Below are 20,936 nucleotides of genomic sequence, written 5' to 3' on the forward strand. Positions count from 1 at the left end.
CTGGTTGCTCAGAAAGGGTTCATTAGATAGTTTTGCGAGACAGGCTTGGGCCAAAAGGCCAACAATAAATATAACTGATACACAAGATATTTACACAGAATCAGGACTCATTGCAAGCAGCTGTGTTTACTCCCTGGCTTCGGTGTGCATTGCAGCCACTTGCACGTGTGAGATGGCAGCCGTTGCAAAAGCCAATTCCCCCTGCAATCCTCGAATTCTCTTTAGGAAAAGGAGAGACAGATGTTTCATCCTTCAGATGTTGCATCCTATCAGTTGAATTCCAGCTTTCCACACTGATATTCATTTTGTAATTGTGAGGACGGACATGGTACAATACACTGTAGGCTAGTCTGCTGCCCTTAGCTATGGTGCAGGACACAATTCTCTGCCCACAGTAGTAAATAAGGTTCAAGTCGGGTGGAAGGGCCAGCCTTCCTATTATACTGATTAATAGATAATAGTATACATAATAGATAAATAACAGTACTTTGAGGGTTTGACTTGGATTCTGCGAAATCAGAGTTCGAGTCCTGGCTCATTCATTGAAGCTTCCTGGGTGACTTTGGATGAATCACACTCTCTCAGCCTCAAAGGAAGATAAAGGCAACCTTCCCCCCCCCCCCCCCCCCCGCCATGAAATATCTTCCAAAGAAAATCCTGTGATCGGTTCACTTTAGAGTTGCCATAAGTTGGAAATGACTCGAAGGCACATAACAACAACAACGACAACAAATTGGAACAAAGGGTGTATTTCAAATAAAGGAATGCAAAGGCACTCTATTTACATAATCCTTTGCCTATTTTCATATCTTTTGTAGAGGTGGAAAAAACACAACAATGCACATGACAGTTCGGCATTTAATGTAAATTAATATTAATAGATCCAGAGTCTTCTTTCTGTACAAACATATACAAATAAGGAAAACATGTCAACTTTTCATATTTACAACATAATTAAGTTATTTTAATTAATTAGCTCTTTATATATATACAAATATATATATATAAATTATATATATATATATATATAAAAAAAACCCAGCAATACCACAGGATGCTTTCTACATTAGTTGTGTCTTACTTACAGGGAAAAAAAAATACAGTACGAGGTTGTGTTTGGTAAGTTCATGCCACAGGTGTAATGTACACCTGGAAGCACCATCAGGGTCCATGGTAAGATAAAATAAAAAACAAAACAACACATGCACACAGACACACACTCAAAGAAAACGCAACAGTACTGCGAAGCCTTGCCCCGCACTCCGTGCCAGTGGTACCAGGTGAAGTGGCGACAGATAGCGCACATCCAAATAATGTCATGGCTCAAAATGAATTTTGCAAACTGATTCTGGCAGGAGATGCACTAAGTTGGGTGCTGATTGCACCCAAAGGTAGGTTCCTCTAGTACCAAATACTGTGTGTACATAACGGCCCAGTGCTCCATGGATCCCCAATAAGGCACAACGTTTCCCGGTATTTGCTTTCCAGAGCAATCTGGAAGGATGTCATCGAGCGCTCCCTCAAAGGAGCAAGTAAGAATCCCTCTTGCATGGTGGACACCATGTCAGCTCCATTCCCCATTTCTTCTATGGATCCCAGTGCATGAAAAGTGAACCAAGGCAAGCCGGGGTCAAACAATGCTGGCCAGTTCTGTGGAGTCCGACTCACTACTGCTGTTGCTTTCTTCGTCCCTGGGGAAGCAAAGGAGTTGCAAAGTAAGCAAATGGTGTGAATATATGTCTAAAACAGTAAAAAAGACTGCTTCCAGACTTTGGAATTCCCTCCCAAGAGAGGCCAGGATGGCTCCATTCTTGCTCTCCTACAGCTCTCAAGTTAAAACATTTTTATGCCACCAGGCTTTTAGAAATTAACTGGGCTGGACTTCTAATGCTTTGCAGCATAGTTTTTAATGTTTGTAGAGCATTATAGTTAGAATCACCCAAGTCATAGTATTCCCCATCACCATGCATGGATGCGAGAGCTGGACAGTGAAAAGAGTGGCTAAAAAGAAAATCAACTCATTTAAGATGTGATGCTGGAGAAGAAGGCTGAGGATACTGTGGACGGCCAAAAAGACAAACAAATGGGTCCTAGAACAGATCAAGCCTGAACTCTCCCTGGAAGCCAAGATGACAAAACTGAGGCTGTCATACTTTGGCCACATCATGAGAAGGAACAACTCATTGGAAAAGACGATAAGGCAGAGGGAAGCAGAAAGAGAGGAAGACTGTATGCCACCAAAGAGGTCATGGTTATGAATCTACAAGATCTAAGCAAAGCAGTGGAGAATAGGGAGGCTTGGAGATGTCACCTTCAGGCCATCATGAGGTGAGGTTGTCTTGAGGGCAAGTAACAACATACAGGCTTTTAATGTTTTCAACTTTATAAGGAGAAACTGCGTGGTGTAGTGGTTTGAACAATGGATTACAACTCTTCAGATCAAGGTTTGAATCCCTACTCAACCATGGAAACCCACTTTGGGCAAGTCATGTGCTCTCAGCTTTAAGGGATGGCAAAGGCAAACCCCTTCTGAACAAATCCTGCCAAGAAAAACCCTGTCTTAGGTTCACCATAAGTCAGAAACGCCTTGAAGGCACACAACGACAATAACAACATAACTTGTTCGGCTGAAAAGAGGGGAAATATCAAAGGACTCAAGCCAGCAGGCAGGATCACTCAGCATTTTATATTTAGCTCTCCAACTTCCCCGCTCACCCACAGAGTGCCACATCAGAGAAACTAGATACTCGGTTGTCTCAGGGCCACACCTTCACTAATTTAAGCTGAAGTAATAAAATCAGGATGTCATCTAATGCAAATGTCCACCTCTCCTTGCAAGATTTGTATCTGCTGCCACACAAGGCAATGGCGGTGGGGGAAACCTAAAAGTGCTCTTTCTTCCTGGATATTTACTAGTGTTGAAGTCATGGTTGAGAGAATAAAACATTTTATTGCTGCACCTGAAGTGCTGCTTCAAGTGATATAGACTTCTGAAGCCTTTGCTAGCCAGTCCAAAAAACTATGGGGTGGATGGCCACTGTTCAAAAGAATTCAGGGCTGCTTATGGTGCTGGATCCTGAACTGACTGCACACCTGTACATGAATGCTCTCCTGCACTGCCAATCCAGTTACCACCGATAAAGAAATCCCAGCCACCCATTCCAGACTTGTCAATTGTTCATCCTTCTTGTGGTCCCTTGTGCTTTCCCTGCTTCAAGTGACAGAACCAGGGTTCTCACCTTAACTCTTGCAGGGCTTTCTTATTTTCCCTCCGCTTTTCTTCATCGATGGGGTACAGCTTGAAGAGGAGGAGACCAAGGACTATCAGAACCACAGGAGCCGCCGATACCAGCATCTTCAATGTGAAGTTCACTTCTTCTGGTTGGGAGCAGCCGCGGGTCTTATAGCCAGCAAAGCTGTGAAGGCAGCAAAAGAGTTATGGAACAGCAGAGTCAAGCTTTCGGTGCTCAGCAATTCAGTGGCTTCCTCCTTTTGATTTCATTAGATGAACAGATAATGCAAAAATAGGAGAAAACATGCAAGTGGACTCATTTCTTAAGGGACACTCAAAGGATGAAAGGACTGTTCTTTCCAGTAAGGTAAGCAGGAAAGGCTCTGCTTATGGAGCTACTACTCCTGGCAGGGCTTTCTTAGTGGTGGTACCATGGTTATAGAAGTTCCCTCCATTGGAGACCCAATTGTCCTTTACGCTCCTGTCTTTCAGGCACGAGTTAAAATAAATATCCAACCCTACAAGCCTTTGGAGGCTTGGTTTATCTTGCACAGCCGTTTATTCATTTTGTTTCCGCTATATTTCAACAGGCATTTATTACTTAAATAGTTGCAATCTGTGATTTAAACCATATTTATTATACATAATGTTAGCCGCCCTGAGCTCTTAAGAGAAAGGGGTGGGTATGAATCAAATGATATTCTGATTTATTACTTCGGTTATTTTAGCAAGAACAGCAACAAAACTTTATATAGCTTGTAAGAACTTTTTCTGAGGCAGAAATCTGGACTGTCTGGACACGATAATTCTGATATTCCTTTTGGCCTGCAGCAGAAGCAGCCCTGCTCTGGTCCTCATTTTAACTCCCAACCGCCTGGTGACTGATGTCAACACGCCCATTTTAGAGATACTGAGCTGCAACCGGGAGAGATAAGAAGCGCTGCCTAGGGCAGTTCTCAAGCAAATGGAATCCGTGACAAGGCAGTGACTCGATCCCTCATCTTCGGGGCATTCTCCTCATTCCAGCCTGTTTCCTTATTAGCACCTCCGGTATCAGCTAGCAACAATTCATCAGCAGATTTGTCAGCGGAACACTTTCTTTTTTAAAAAACGAAATACAAGTAATTCAAGACCTGCATGTTGCAACACCCACAAGAAGATGGGATATTCATTCTTCTACAAATGCTACCAGTCCTCAAGGGAGTGTCAGCGTCGGGGAAGAGACTTACTCTAAACTGAGTGTGGAAATCCCCAGAGACACTCCAGACGCAAACTTGGTGAAGAAGACATAGAAGGAGAAGAAAATGGCTTCGTGGCCGCCGGAATCTGGGTGCTGGAGGTTGAAGTCGTCAATGACATCTGGCAACATGGACCTAAGTGGCGGCAACAAAAGAGGAGCAAGCCTATTAATTGTGTTTCAGTTTCCCCAGTGATCCTCACCTTCCAAACTGGAGTTGGAAAAAAAAAGAGAGAACATACCCAATTGCAAAAAACAAAACACAGTTGGCCCTCCTCATTTGTGGCTTTGACTTTTGCAGATTTGGTTATTCATGGATTTGATTGATAGGAATTTCTAAGTCCTCCCGTGTGACTTTATTGGCAACTTCTGCCAAAAGCCACACTGGAGGGTCTAGAGATTCCTAGAGAGAACACTTCTCTAGGCCTTTGTAGGTCTATTTCAGCACAATTTCATGGTCAACTTCTGGAAGATCTTGACCACAGAATTGACCCGGAGAACCTAGAGATTCCTAGAGAGGTGTTTTCTCAAGTCCTGTGCCCCTCACCATTGCCAATGTGGAGGGTCCACTGTAAAACAAAAACCCATCCTCCTGAAAACTAAAGAAAATTGCAGAACACACCACATTCAGTCCATGATTTGGAAATATACATTTTGTAGCACTTGGACTAACTGCCAGTGAGCTTCTGATGCCATTTCAAAATGTTAGTGTTATCCTTTAAGGCCCTAAAAAGTCCACAACATCTGGAGGACCAAAGTTTGGAAACCACTGGTTTAATAGCTTTTTAATGGTATTATCTGGTGGGTATATTGGTTTTTAAGTTGCTGTGCCCTTGGTTGCTCCCAAGCCACATGGCATAGTGGTTGGGAAATATGTATACCTCCTGATGAGAGGCAGGATACAAATAATAATAACAACTATTATTATTATGCTGGATTGAAACTCACAGCATTCTTCACTATTGGCTATGCTGGCTGGAGCTGCTGGGACTTGCAGTTCAGAAACATCTGGAGGGCCTTAGAATTCCCACCCTTTGGGCAGAACCTCATCATGAAAACTAGTATTAGAAAAGCTAGAATAAGTTAAAATAGATCATATGATTGTGTTAATGGTAAGGTTACTATGCAACTATTATTAGATCCCTCAGATAGGATAAAAAAAACCCTCCTATCTAAACAAATATTCCACCCGCAAAATGTAACAAACCAGGTGGAAAGTTAAAAAACCTGCCATTTATATCTTTTTAGGAGGGGATACGGAGAAGAGAGAATGTTTAGTAGTGAAAATAGAGACTCAGATAAGCAAGAAACAAAACAAAACAAAAACACCCCACATGTTTTGGAGGGATACCATCATTTCCCAACCACATTTTATAAGAGGTGGAGAGCTTCAGCATACTATTATAGGAATTTTAAATAGACACAACTATAATCAGTGATCTGTACCAAAATAAATAGTGCTGGAAAATCGACTTACCAGGGTAGAAGGAAGGCTGCAGCAACGCTCATCCCGGCCGCAACAGCCACTACGTAGGTGACAATAAGGTTGCTTTCCATAATGACTACCAAGATGAGGAAAGGAGCAGCAGACTGTGGAATCGGAGAGGAAGGGAGGTGATCAGAACAGAGGAGTACCGATAATAAATGTGATTTTCAAAAAAATTAAGAGCTTGATCAAATTGTGAGTTGGTTTGTCATCGTGGTTGGAATTCTGTTGCTCACTATCAGCAACTGCAGACCCATCAAACCAACACATAAGTAAAACCACCAATTCAGTGGCTCTAACTGGGACACGTTTGACACCACTTTAACTGCCACAATTCAATGCTACGGCTATTCTGGCAATTGTAGTTTGCTGTGGCACCTAAGCAGAGCTACACAACAAACCACACTTCCCAGAACTGCATAGCATTGAGCCATGGCAGTTAAAGTGATGTCAAACCAGATTATTTCTGCAGTGTGGATGCAGCTGTAGTTTATCCCAAGACCTCCACTACATCTTGTCGCAGTTGAGGCTGCTACAAGATTGTGTTGGTTTCTCACTGCTGTGGGCCTGGTAGATCTCAAGTTAAAGAAGGATGTTTGAAACCCTTCCAGTGTCCTTTCAGGATGGCACATTTTTGCACTTTCTCTCTGTGAGATATTTTACTCACTGATATTCCAATGTAGACGGCGGTCTTCTTTCCGAAGCGCGTTAGGAACCATTGCCAGAATGGGATGGTCAAAGTGGCAGAGAGCTGCAAGAGAACAACAAGGAAGGAACAGAAAGAGCAATTAGTTACTTAAGTCATCTTCAGCCTTTGCGACCCTCTCTGATCTCCATGGCTGCCTCAAATGCATATTTAAGACTTCATGCCTACATGCAGCATTGGTTCACCTGGAGTAATAATACTTCCATACCATTGAACTGGGAAGTATTATTATTACATCTCTGTGTAATCCTGCTCATGACTTTCATTTTCCCAGCTCTTCCATCCTCAGTGATATTCTTTTCCAAAACAAGCCTCCTCATTCTCCTTCCCTATTATTGTCTGGAAATCTCTTTCCAGAACATCTGCCTGTGAAAAAACCATCGCCTAGCTGCTAAATCTCATAACCCCCTTATCTTTTCGGACCTACCACCTTCCATCTTCACCCTCGAAGTTCCTTTAGCTTTGCTTCTCTCTCAGTTTCTCTTCCTCCATAAAATCTACATTGCAGGCTTTCTAAGGCAGGGACTCTTGGGAAGGCGAGTATGAAATTCTTTGAGATATCTCTGCAGTATTTCATTTACTCATGAATGTAAAATATTTATTTATATAAGTGGGCCCTATATATAGAGCAAAAGATTGCAGGGTGGTGGTGCCCAATAAAATCAGCTTGACTTCTTTTAAAACAGTCAAAGATGATTTGTACTGATTAAGAATGTATTCAAGCAATTCGACAAGTTAAAACAAGACAATCTGAAAACAGTTAAAACAGCGCTGTTGCCAACTGAGACTCTATGGAGTATTTTAAAACCAGGCTGCCACGGCACAGAGAAGGTCTCCTTTTGCACACCTTCCCATAGTGCATGGACACCAAAGAGAGCCCATCCAGAAGACCCCAATCCTTGAGTTGGTATATATAGAGAGAAGAGAGACATTTCTTCATATATGGACATCTGCGACACACTACAGAGCTAGCATGGTGTATTGGTTTGAGTGTTGGACTATGACTTTGGAGATCAGTGTTCAAATCCTTGCTCAGCCATGGAAGCCCACTGAGTGATCTTAGTCAAGTCTCAAATTCTAAGCCCCAGAAAACCCCATGATAGGTTCATCTTAGGGTCATCATAAGTTGGAAATGACTTGAAGGCACATAACAACATAGTACTTGGATGGGAGACCATCAACCAATAGTAAGGTTTAATGGTAGAGACCACCAATAAATAGTAGGCTCAACTTCAGGGGAAGGAACTGGCAAAAACACCTCTGAGTATCCTTTGCCTAAGAAGACCCTATAAAATTTTGGGGGCTGCTGTACGTCAAAGATGACCTGAAGGTATATACGCACACAAGACAGCTGCTATTTTCCTTCTGGAAATTAAATAGAGGCTTCTTTGTTTCTACTCCTTTGTTCCTCCTTGAAGAACAAAGGAATCAGGCCTGAGAAAACAGTCCAAACAAGGAATCCCTGGAAACATTGCAACTTCTGCAACAAAAAGTACCGACTTCTCCACAATAAGTTCAGTCAACACTGCGTTCCTTCCTCCTCCCCATTCTCAAGGCAGTGGCTCTGACCTCGCTTGGTCCCAGATCAAGATAGGAATGTGCTTATGGCATGAGCAAAAAAAAACCCTCTCTTCCTCCTTGGTTAGGAAGGGGAGAGGGAGGGAAGAATGTCTGTTACATAACTGAGGTTGGCAGAAGTTTTTGATTCTGGAGGAAAACTGGACAACACATTGCCAAGAAAAGCTTGGATCAGGCTATGAAAAAATGCTCCACAGCCTTTGCCACCTGCAACAAGTCATGGTCAGTCTCAGCATCTAGCAAAGTTAAGCATCTGTACTGGAGTGCGTATGTGCGTATTCATGGCTTCCTCATTCAAGCTTCAAATCCAGCACAAATCCTGCCTTACCCAACCTGGATTAGTTTCTGGATGTTTTGGCCTCTAACTTCCATCATCTCCAAGCCATGTGGCAAATGATTAAGGATGATGGAGGCTGTGGTCTAACACAACCAGAGGGCAGCCAGGTTGGGGAGGTTTCCTAATCTATGCCCCATATTCTTCTCTCAGCAATCGTGGCCCTTGAGGTCTCTTCCAACTCTAGGATTCTATAATTGATTTGAAATGTGGTGCTGGTAAAGAGTTCTGTGAACACAGCGGACTCCCACAACAAGACTGACACATGGATCCTAGAATAAACCAGGCCTCAACCTTTCAGGTGATTGTACCTTAGGCATATCATGAGATATAACTCACTCACATAACTCACTGAGAAGATGACAGAATTCAAAGATATGTTAGTCGTGTTGGTCTGTAGAATCAGTATGTAGAGAGATCTTGCAACACGTTTGAGATTTATTGAAAGAAGGACCTTGGCAGCATGAGCTTTCATAGATTAAAGTGCATCTGAGGAAGCAGCCTTTAGTCTACGAAAGCTCATGCTGCCATCTTCCTTCTTTAAGTGAGTCTCAAAGGTGCTACATACTGAGAAGATGACAATTTATTTTAGCAAAGGGAGGACTGCACTACAGACATGGTGGCCCTGAGTTTGCAAGTCCTAAGCAAGGGTGTTGATGATCAGGATTCTTGGTGCACTCTCATTCCTAGAACTGCTGTTAAGTCAAAGCTGGTTTGGCAGGAAATAACAACAACAAGAGAAGTCCCAAAAAGTAGCATTGCCAAGATCTGTCCTGCTTAAGCAGCAAACTGCTGATGCTTGAGCCTATACGTACGCCTGGTGCGTGCAGAGGATGGCATCTCCGCTCTTTTGTCCAGAGAGAGAAGCCAAGTAGGACTTCTTGGCTTGTCTTGCTACAGGTTGAATTACTTCTCTAAATGCATGCAGAAGGAAGGGTGGGTGGTGGGATTTCCCGTCTCTCTCCCCCTCCATCCTGCAACAACTTTCCAAGCTTGGCTGTGTATTTCACGACCCAATGCCCCCTACTGCTTGCTCCTCGCACCATTCCCCCCTCCGTCCCTTGTTCAGGATGCAAAAGCTTTCCCAGACAAATCGGCTCCATTCCTTTCATTCAATGCCTTTCTCCGATAAACACTTCAGCCTCCCTTTTTCTCATGATTAAGGGCTGGGGGGATGGTGTCGGAGAAGAAAAATGGCACAACTTGGACAAAAGGCTCACACGGCTCCGATTCTTCTACCTCTTTTCATGGCTGGCTTCAAATGCAGACAAAGACGGCACTGTTCTCCGCCAACCGGCTCGATCTTTTCAGGAGCCACCACGTTAAGTAACTGCTCTTTCCTTCTTTCAGGCGGCCCATCCCTTCAGCGCCTTCCAGTTTCCTCGCAATGTCAGACAGTCTAAGTACATCTATTGTGGTTGTTTGGGAGTCTGTGCCTTCTTGCTGTACAGTTCGCATAACCCCACATGTCTATTCACGCACTGCAGCAGTTCAAAAATCTCACAGGGTGGGAGAAGTGAGCCACAGGAGGGTAGCATTGTGGCCAAGGTTTTGGGGTCGGGATCCAAACCGTAGCACCTGTGAGACTATCAATGGAATAGTTGGGAGAAAATGCTCCCAGGCCTGTAATGTTCAGGATCTCCATGCTATTTCAGGTGCTGCATACCTGACGCATGATCGTCTTGTACAATAATTCTGATTGTAGTTTGGATGCAGGACTCAGGACACTGTAGAAATAATGCAGTCTGACACCACTTTAAGTGCTGTAGCTCCATCTATATTGCAAGCAGTTCTAAGCTGTGATGAAACTACATTTTTGTAAGTAGTGAGTATTTGAAGGGAAATAATGTGTGCTCCCATCAACAAAACTTGTAAAGAATTCCCCTCTCCCAGATCTGGATTGCTACATAATAAGTACAGGCCAGGGACATATGCATCTGAGGACTCCAGTCTAGGACAGCTCATGCTACCAACTTCTATCTTTCAGTTAGTCTCAAAGGTGCTGCAAGATTTCTTTGTAAACTGATCAGAAAAGGAGCAAGAAAGAGGGTGAAGAATAAGCCATACGTACCATGATAGCAAGTAAAATGTTCTGGAACTCGTTGCGGAATCCTAAGGTATAGGTACAGAACAAGGCAAAGTTGCCTTCCAGCAGCTGGAAAAGAGGAAGAGAATCAAACAACATTAAGATTTCTCTACATTCACTTTTAGAGTATAGATGTTTGTCTTGGTTGTATCACCACAATCTGCAATGGGCTGCTCTTTTATTTGGGGTAAATAAATACAACAACACCTCTCCCTGCACATAGAAAACTAGCATGTCAGAGAAGAGGTTAGACTACTAGCCTTCTGGGTGTGGGGAATTTTTGTATATATCCTCCCCACTGTATGTCGGAAGAAACATGGGCCAGAACACTGTCTTGTGGCTTTGGCAAGAATGAATCCATAGAAAATATTTGTTTTCAAGATACAGGAAAATGCATTTAGGTTCAGCATTTAGAGCAAGGACAGGCAAACACTTGGGGTCACAAGTGTCGTGAAGCAGACTTCGGAGACCTGACCCCCTCCACCACAATATCCTCTTAAGTGTTAAGACCTTCAAGGGAGGACATTCAGCAAATGTCCATTCTAGAATAGATTTATCATATGCAAGACTTACAAACACAATGGAAGGGCTAAGTGAATGTGGGCAAAGGAAAGGTGGCTGGGAATTGTGATTTTATTTTTTCCTCGTCAGAATAAAACAATAGGACAGTATCACTTTGAGCATCAGGAAAGTGAAAGGATATTGCCTCTGGCACTAAATACAAGTTGAGTCTCCCTTATCAGAAATGCTTGGGACCAGAGGTGTTTTGGATTTTGGAATTTTCTTTTAAATGTTGGAATCCTTGTATTTCCATATAGATACATAATGCGTTATCTTGAAGATTGGACCCAAGTCTAGACACAAAATTCATTTTATGTTTCATATACACCTTATACAAAAAAAACCTGAAGACAATTTTATACGTTTTAAATAATTTTGCGCATGAAACAGCATTTGTGTGCACTGACCCATCAGAAAGCAAAAGTGTCACTATCTCAGTGATACATGAAAAAAAAAGTTTTGATTTTTGGAATTCCAGATAAGGGAGACTCAGTGTGTAATAACTCTGTATCTGTAATAAACAGGTATCTCTGGTGGGTGGAGAGAAGAAGAAAAAATTCCTTACCATGAAAGCCAAGGAGGTAAAGAGGAAACCAGCAATTAGCTTGATGTAGGGGCCATGCTTCATCACCAGCTTCAGGCCCTCAAAGAAGGACGCTTGCTCAGCTGACTGCAGCTCCGAAGACTCTGAGGAGCAAAGCAGAAACAGCAGATAAAGATAATTTCCCAGTCAACCTATTTTGGGTTTTTATTTTTAAGATAAGATTTTGTTGTTGTTACCCGACTCATGATGGATGAGACATCTCCAATGCTCTGGTTAGGTCCTGCAAATTCATACTTGCAACCTCCCTAACTGAGTCTAGCCATCTAACTTGCAGTCTTCCCCTCTTTCTACTTTCCTCTACCTTTCCCAGCATAATTGTCTTTTCCAATGATTCATGCCTTCTCCTGATGTGACCAAAGTATGACAGCCTCACATAGATTATCTTGGCTTTCAGGGAGATTTCAGGCTAGATCTGTTCAAGAACCCATTAAGATTCGGTACACAGCTAACCTGCCTCAAGCTCCATGGGAAGCTATGGAGCTTTTGATGCTCCTTAAGGCATGAGAAGGAACAGGTCTGTTGGTCCATAGAGAGACCAGGGCTTCTAGAGGAGCGCCAACCATGTTGTCTTAAATATCCCTTCCAAGAGGGTTCAGGTATCGGTCAGATTCCTTATATCTCTAGGCATTCCCAACCTCTGAAACGGAAGCCCACCACTGTCTCCTCAAATTTTGGTAAAAAGCATTTCATCTGTGACCATGGGCTTTGCAATCCATGCAGAGGAAAAGTTTTTATCTCATATAAACAGATGCTGATCGGAGATAAGAGCAGGTGCTGGTTGGAGATAAGAGCTTTTACTGGCACTATATGGGAAGAAAATGTCTGTTTCCTAAGTCTTAGATGGGAAAAGCTAACAGGCAGCGTGCCGCACATAGGAAAGAGAGCACATTCTTTCTCCATGAGCATTCCTCTGCTTTTGTATGTGGGGTATGTGTGCAATTGTGGGTCTGACAATATGAGTGAATGTTTCTGAGGGAGAACATGATGGTGGTGGGACAGGAGAGGGTCAACATCACCCTCAGACTGAAGAATTTCTCCACCAAATTTAGGTGAACAAAGCTGACTGACAACTTCTCCAAGGGGCCCTTCATTAAGGCTGGACAAAACAAAAACAAGGATGCAGGCAAACCTTTCAGAACAAGGGATGGGAGAAACCTTCCTCTTGCCAACAAAACCTCCTCTTTCAGCTAAGCTGATGGATTGCGAAGTTCTTGGCAGGGCTTCTCCTTCAAAGCAAGCAAATGACCCATTCTTGGCTTTGGTGTGTTTGTGCTAAATTGTACCGAAGTGACAATATTTGCTAGCAGGGAGAGCTGGAGCGTGGCCTCCAACACACCCCTTGGGTTTGCACAGATCACAATGGGGCAGCTCAAGAGGAACTCAAGCCACAACGGGGCCGGTTCAGAGCAGACGATGCAAAGAAAAGGCAACCAGGACCAGCCTCTCCACAGTGGCTGGTTGGAACCAGACAGTTGGGGCTTTCCAAGAAGAGGCCGAAGTCTGGTGAGGCTGGCTTTATGCAAAGTGTCATTCCTGTCCTGCTTGACCACTTACTTCCTTGGGGTCAAACCATTTATTAAGCGGGAGTGGCCACATGAAGGACATCACAAAAGGCAAGAAGGAGGAAGAGTTGTAGGTGATCAACAAAGGAACCAGTAGGAAGAAACAGATTGCAAGCCACCTGTACCCATCACAAAAGGGACAGGGATCTCAAGTCAGTTATTAGTAACTGACAGCAATTATATGACATTTGTTGTTGTTGTTACTGACTTAAGGAGACCCTAAGGCGACCCTATCATTGGGTTTTCCTGGCAAGATTTGTTTCGAAGGAGGTTTGCCATTGCCTTCCCTTAAGGCTGAGCGTGTCTAAAATACTTCACCTAAGTGAGCAGGATGGTTTGCTTGCTTGACCAAAATTGAGTCTCTCTCACATCCAAACATCTGAATGAATTGGAAAAAGGAGAAAGGAGATGGAAGCCAAAACTGTTCCCAACATTTTAGCCACGGTTGGGCCATTATACATGAAATGGGCCCATGAAGGTCATAGGAGAGTCTGTAACTAAATGGAAGGGAACCTGGTTTGAATGGAGATGGTCATGGGTTCATTCCTTGGCCGCATTTGCACTGCAGAAATAATCCAGTTTGACACCACTTTAAATGTCATGGCTCAATGCTACGGAATCCTTAGATTTGTAGTTTGTTATGACACCAGAGCTCCCTGACAGAGAAGGCTAATGTCTCACTAAACTACAACCCCCCATAATTCCACAGCATTCAGTCATGGCAGCTAAAGCAATGATAAGCTGCATTATTTCTGCAGTGCAGATGCAGCCCTTGTCTCTTGGTAGCAAACTGGGGAAATAAAAACCTACCCGATCCCTTGGAGAGATGCTGCCAGTCAGAACAGCAAAGGGAACCTAAGTGCTACTATTGAAGTAACCAACGTTTTTGCTCAGACCCAGCCTTTTCAAGAATTTGGAAAAGGTACTTTTGGGGATTACAACTCCCTGAACCAGCATGGTTTCAAAGTAACTTTTCCAAGCTCTGCTCTTTCCCTTTCCAAGCCTCCCCTCCGCCGCACAGTTGTTTAGGCTGTATGGTGCTGATGTGGGCTGCTTACCTCGTCTTTCCCGAACACCCGAACACAAGACGACAGCACAGAGAATGTATATGCCACCAATGACCCCGGCAGCTATCATGTATGCATTCCTCTGGAAGAAAGATGGGAAAGGCAAGAGGGGTTCAAATGAGATGCAAGTTTTCAAATGGTGACAATTCAGCTGGCAACAGAGGAGACCGAATAGCTCCCAAATGGCTTTAAGGCGTTCTGCATACCGTGTCTGTGAGTGAGCCGGTGTCATGGGTGATGTTGACCTCCTCCATGGCCACCGAAGAAGAGTTCTCAATGTTCAACAGAAGCGGGTCTGCAATGCATGGCGTGTTGACTTTGCCCACAATCTGCCCCTGGATGGCGGTTCCCAGGACGGTCCCAAGCACTTCCACCGTCATGCCTGTTGGAAAGAGAGACATAGACACGCCACGGTCAGGCGAACAAGTACAGGCATAACTCAGTGAACAAAGCAGATTTGTATATTAGTAAATTTGGCACCAGAGGCAATAAATCATATGGAAAAAAATACAGATAAATTCCTACATGACACACAATAAACTGGAGAGCGGTACAACCTGTGATAGCAAAAATGTTGTTCCAGACAAACATGCACATTAGAAATTAAATAAGTCTAGGTAAGCCATGCATAAGCAGATACATTTTTCTTGAACCTTTTGGAGAACTTCTGAAGGTTTTGGACAGGTGACGCCTTTCACTAGCTTCCATGTTTCTTATAACAAACCTATAGATCTGTGCTTTTTAACATATTGAGAGTAGATGGTGTGGAAGGCTCATCTGCTCTCCATTTTTGCCTTCTGTTATGCTGTTCATGCAAGGGATTATGGATGCAGCTGGTGTCTATCTTGCCTTTTATAGGTAGGCACCCATGGCTATAGTAAAGATTAGCTAGAGCAGAACCCTGCTCTATCCCACCTCAAGCTTTTTTAAAATGGTATTGTTTACTGTAAATATACTGCTGCAACTTGACACGAAAAGCCTGTTTTTCTCTAGCCCTCCTTCATTGTCCTCCTAATGCTACTAAAAAACTTCCAGTAAGACAGAGGAAGGAAAGGGGGGGCCAAGTGGACTTAAAAAGGCTTTGCAAAAAGGGAGATTCACTGTCTAGATATACCTTGATATTAAGCAATCCTCACCAGCAAGGATATATGTAATAATAATAATAATAATAATAATAATAATAATAATAATAGTTGTCTTAGTGGTCACTTAAATCCCTTTCTGGTTTAACTGTCTAGTGATAGATAAATATTCTCAAGGACCAGTGAAGAATATTTGCCCTTTTCTCCTATTTCCTAGGTACTCAACAGTTTCACAACCCATTAAAAGATGGAGCAATGAAGGCAGAACCACTAACCACAAGAGAAAAGAAGCAAGACTGCTTGCGAAACAGCAAACTCTTACAAACTTTTAGAATGAATCTATGCCTGGGTTTCTGCTCTGAAGGGAGAAAAAAAGCTGTCGTGCTCATTGCAAAATAGGATGGAGTGTGGGACTTATAAATAGGACTGTCGGGTTGGATGACTCTTAGGTAAGGGGCTGGAAAACTTGTCCCATGTGAGCATTAAACAGGAGGCCAAAAATCCTGTATTGTTGGGTACTGATAGAGCACACTGTCCTTAAATTAAACACCCAATGGTTACATAAGATTGCCTTGTGTGTCCTGTCAATTCTTGCTATTTTGGAAATGTGGCAACTCTAGACACAAAACAAGAGGGTAGTCTGTATTGTATTGTAGGCAGCATTCTGCTGACACAGAGTTGCATGGGAGGACCTAGAAATTCCTAGAGAAAACACATCTCTAGGCATTTGTAGGTCCTCCAGCATGATTCTTTGGTCAAATTCTGGCAGATGTTGACCACAGAGGTATACTGGAGGACCTGGAGATTCCTATACTGGAGATTCCTAGAGAGGCGTTCTCTTAGGTAAAAAGAATAGTGTTTTTTCATTTGTGGGTTTTCCATATTCACAGGGGTCCTTCCCCCCTAACCCTAGTGAATGTGGAGGGACCACTGTATTGGTCTCTGAAGCAGAAGACTCCCAGAAACACATATCCCTTGGTTTAAACCAGAGTTGTAAGAAATGAAATACTGTACTCATATATTTGCCACTTTTCCATGGTAGCCCAAAATCAGCTGCAATCCAGTGGTAGAGCCAGCCTTGGTGTGTACATTAAAAAAACCTTCTGAAGCAAAAAGTGAACAATGGATAGAACGACTTAGAAAGTATAATGGTATATAGCTCCTTGCATGTGTTAACACCTACATGCCATCATCTGCATACTGATAAGACTCCCAAGTGTAGCGTCCAGAGTCATCTGCCCAAACTCTCCAGCCTAGGCATGCAGGTGAGTTGGGCATAGGAACAGGGTTCATCATGCTCTCCTTCCAGATGTGAGCCCCGTGAGACCACTTTTGCTCCGAAAGAGATGGAAGAAGGGGAAGGAGGACACAGGGTGGCAAAAAAGAGGATAGGAAGCATATGGCGGCAGGTTTGAGGAGAGGGATTGGCACAAAGAGGGCAAAGGTCCTTACGGTAGGCTGTGGCAGAGTCCCGCTCGCTTTGCTCCCTGCTTATGAACATGGTGAGGGCCGAGTATGGAACATGAAAGCACTGCAGGAGAGAACAGAAAATAGGGATGGTTGAGGCAAGAGACTTACTTTCTGGTATTTCACCTGCAATTGAAAGATATAAAAGAATATACACTGATGCTCAGAAGATGTATTTCTCCCCCAGAGCACCAGAAAATACATTGTGCAAGGGTTGTATCCAGATCATGGTTGCACCAGCAGCATTCTGCTCTCAATATGTTCTCCCTAGGAATCACCAGTTTCTCCTGAGAAATTCTGTGGGAAATTGACCACAGTGTTGCATGGGAAGGCCTAGATATTCCTAGAGAAAACATTTCTCTAGGCATTTGTACATCCTCCAGCATAATTCAACTTCTGGCAAAATGTTGACCTGGAGTTGCACTGGAGGACCTGGAGATTCCTAGAGGTTGCACTTTTAAAGATATTGCACAAGTGTGCCCGTCAAATTCACCATTGGAACTAACATCCGTCGCACAACAGTTGCGTCAGCCTGGTGCAAGTTATGCCATTGGTTGCACCACGGTGTAACCCAGTATACTGGTAGCATAGCATAAATGTATGTTCCACCAACCCTCTATTGGATTTTGGCCCCCCAAAATCAAAAGCAGCAGTGCAGGAGGCAGACTCACCGTCACAAGGGTCTGGAAAATACAGTAGAAGAAAAGATACCACATCATTTGTCCCCTCGAGATGTCAGGCACAAACCAAATCAGGAAGTAGGAGATCACAGCAAAGGGAGTAGAAAACATAATCCTGTTGGAAGAAAGGGGAAAATGAGGGCAATACATATACTTTGGACTTTGGAGAAAAAGAAAGACAAAATGTTTTATGCAGTGGGCCCTTGGTATCCGCTGGGATTTGTTTCAGGACCCCCCATAGATATCAACATCAGTGGATGCTCAAGTCTTATTAAATACAATGGCATAATAAAAATGGTGCCCCTTATATATCAAGGTTTGCTATTTGGAATTTATACATTTTCTGAATATTTGCAAGCCGTGAGTGCTTGAATCCATGGTATTCATCTGTGAGATGTTAGAAGCTGTCACACAGGCAGAAAAAAAAGGGATTTCCATTAAGGAAGGAAATGTCTTAAGTTTAGAAAAATTTGTTTCTGGAGAGTTGTATTTCCCAGAATCCCCCAGCCAGCATGCTGGTGGAGGGCTTCTGGAAGCAATCCAGAAATCTCTTTTCCAAGCACTGAAAATACAGGCAACCATGCCACCCCAAGTTCTTGGGCTGACTTAAAACCCTGTCACCCATTATTGTTATTCCAACATGCTGTTGCAATGTGTCTTACAGTTGCAACCGTTTCTACACCAAAGGGATTAAATGACCTTCAGATTCAACTTCCAACCTTAACAAGTTTCTAATGCCAGGCCCATCAGAGCTCATGTGTATGTTGTGTATCTCTGTGGGGGAAAGAGGCAACGTTCCAGAGAGCATAAAAACCCAAGTAAGGTTTGTGGAGCGAGGCTTTGATCACAGGGAGCAAATCCCTGAGCTTAAAAACCTGTTTGGGAGCATCAAAGGAGAGGCTTGGCAAAGGTTGCTTTGACTACTCCAGGAGGAGATAAAAACTGAGAGGGGGAGGCAGGGAAAGTTTGCATGCCGTGTAAAATGTGAAACGAGGAAATAAAGCCTCCACCCACAAAGGAGGGAGCGTGACTAGCATTATTTAACCTTTCTTTCTTTTGGACACGCACTTCACACACGTCAATACCTGCCTGGTCCCTTCAATGACTATGTAGGTGACCAGCTAGAGAAACTTAACCAAAATGAGTTCCATTTCTTTTCAGCCACAAGAAATGAACACGGACACATGTGCACACAGGGCAGGTGGCAGAAGAAAAGTTATCCGTGCATTTGCTATCACCGACAGAGTTGGGCAGAAAAATATTTAACATTTTTACCAGCCAGCGTGGTGTAGTGGTTTGAGTATTGGACTAGGACTCTGTAGAATAGGATTCAATTTCCAGCTCAACCATGAAAACCCACTCAGGGACCTTGGGCAAGCCACACTCTCTCAGCCTCAGGGGAATGCAATGGCAAGCCTTCTCTGAACAAACCTTGCCAAGAAAACCCCCTGATGGGGTCACCATAAGTCAGAAATGACTTGAAGGCACACAACAATGGCAGCAAATACTCTTAAAGGCATCAGATCTCATCTGATCTTAGATGCCAAGCATGGTCAGCTCTGGTTAGTACTTGGATGGGGAGGCCATGAACATATGCCAGGTGTTGCAGGCTATATTTCAATTGAAAGAACTAGCAAAACCACCTCTGAATATTCCTTGTCTTAGGAAACCATGTGAAATTCATGGGGCTGCCATAAGTCAACAGGCAACTTGAAGGTATGTAGATGCATGTGTGCAACACAGAAAATGCCCTGATATCAGTATACATAAAACATAGCTTATTCTCCAAGCTCATAAGTATGAAGGATCCTGTGAAGGATGTGGTCCAAACAACACACATTCTACATACATAGGGTAACAACAAGTATGGAAAGGGTCAATGTTCAACCAAAAAATGAAAATTGATCAGCACATTCTCTCTTTTCATCTTCTTGCTAATGACCAAGAAGCAAAACGGGGAGGCGCAATAGTTAACATGTGCACAAAAGCTCACACATAAAATTATGATGGTTTTGTTGCAACATCAGTACCACTTCAGAATTTGTTCACATGTCTGCATACATACACATCTGCAAAAAGCTACACTCAAAACTGTTGGCAACACTAAATGCTGTTAAGCGGGAAAAGTGTGTGTGAATCTGATCTGAAAGCACAATTCACAGGGAGGTTCTCATGCAGAAGCCTCACTGAAATGTACAGGGGTTGCTGCACATGGGGAACGCTGCTCCGTTCTTGCACAACATCTGTGCACAACACCTTTGTGGGTTGTGCCACATATTAAAGTTGCTGGGTGCTGCCTTTCGGATTGTCTGCCTCAGGCAACAAAACGTCCAGTAGGCCTTTATGAACAGCTCCTGTGCAGAGTTGCCACATCATAAGAAGATGCCACCTCCAAAGCAGAGCTGTCTGGTGTGATGTGGATCGGAAGCACTCTGGAGCTGAGACAGCTCCACTGTCCTATTCTCTCTGTTGCTAAAAGAACATGCAATAAAAGGAGGGCTGTAAAAATTGTGAAGATTTGAGGACGGTTTCTAGGGAACAAGAAGTGAAAAGTTCATCGCTTATTTCTGGGCTCCAGCCACGTGGCTGAGATTTTTAAATTTCTCTCTCTTGGGAGCACTAGAGAGCTCTTTCCTGTATAGGCAGAGCAAGGCAAAGCAGGAAGGAGGAGGGGGAAAGAACATTTTTTCCCCAGAAGACACGTGGACATTTTTCTCCCAGTTTGTCATTTCCATGATAGGGAAAGCAAGGATGACGTGTCTCGGAAAGAGAGGAAATCATGCGACGCCTAAACAGAGCCTCTAACCTGCACCATGCTCCCTTCTTACGACTGTTTCTGGCATAGCAAATGCTTCAGGTTACTCAGTATTTCCACAACAATTTTTTCTCTCTCCACTCCCAGCCCAGCTGAGTCACAACTTGTCCTTCTCCCACATTACATCCATTTCGCTCAGAAAACCAATGAGGCCAGTGTAGGAAATTACCAACTTTTGGAGCAATCCTTTTGTATGGATATCTAGTTGGTACTGAGAGGCAGGACAGTGGGTTGCCAGGTTGAAAACAGGAGAGGGCTCCTGTATATATTAATAGTTGAGCTGGACAGTAAAGAAAGTTGATAGGAAGAAAAGAAATTAAAGTGAGACGTGGTGCTGGAGAAGAGTGCTGAGGACACTGTGGATGGCCAAAAAGACAAACAAGTGGGTCCCCGAACAGACCAAGCCTGAAATCTACCTGAAAGCCAAGATGATCAAATT

The 20,936-nt window shown here is 43.5% G+C and overlaps 1 protein-coding gene across 2 annotated transcripts in view; it reads right to left on the bottom strand.

Annotated features, from left to right (window-relative positions):
• Positions 1–844: 844 nt before the first annotated feature.
• Positions 845–20,936, bottom strand: part of MFSD2A (MFSD2 lysolipid transporter A, lysophospholipid) — a 34,589-nt gene continuing 14,497 nt past the window's right edge. For both annotated transcript variants that reach the window (XM_089478168.1, XM_089478169.1), the window contains exons 4-14: positions 17,674–17,797; positions 16,988–17,066; positions 14,660–14,835; positions 14,445–14,535; positions 11,786–11,907; positions 10,645–10,728; positions 6,623–6,706; positions 5,947–6,059; positions 4,462–4,605; positions 3,240–3,416; positions 845–1,691 (exon numbers count right to left, since the gene is read on the bottom strand). In XM_089478168.1, coding sequence (XP_089334294.1) covers positions 1,631–1,691; positions 3,240–3,416; positions 4,462–4,605; positions 5,947–6,059; positions 6,623–6,706; positions 10,645–10,728; positions 11,786–11,907; positions 14,445–14,535; positions 14,660–14,835; positions 16,988–17,066; positions 17,674–17,797 — 1,255 coding nt within the window. In that variant the 3' untranslated portion in view covers positions 845–1,630. The remainder of the gene's footprint in view (positions 1,692–3,239; positions 3,417–4,461; positions 4,606–5,946; positions 6,060–6,622; positions 6,707–10,644; positions 10,729–11,785; positions 11,908–14,444; positions 14,536–14,659; positions 14,836–16,987; positions 17,067–17,673; positions 17,798–20,936) is intronic.

This window comes from Sceloporus occidentalis, unplaced genomic scaffold (assembly GCF_023333645.1).
Source record: "Sceloporus occidentalis isolate IW3139 unplaced genomic scaffold, rSceOcc1.0.p SCAF_13, whole genome shotgun sequence".
NCBI classification, from domain to species: Eukaryota; Metazoa; Chordata; class Lepidosauria; order Squamata; family Phrynosomatidae; genus Sceloporus; species Sceloporus occidentalis.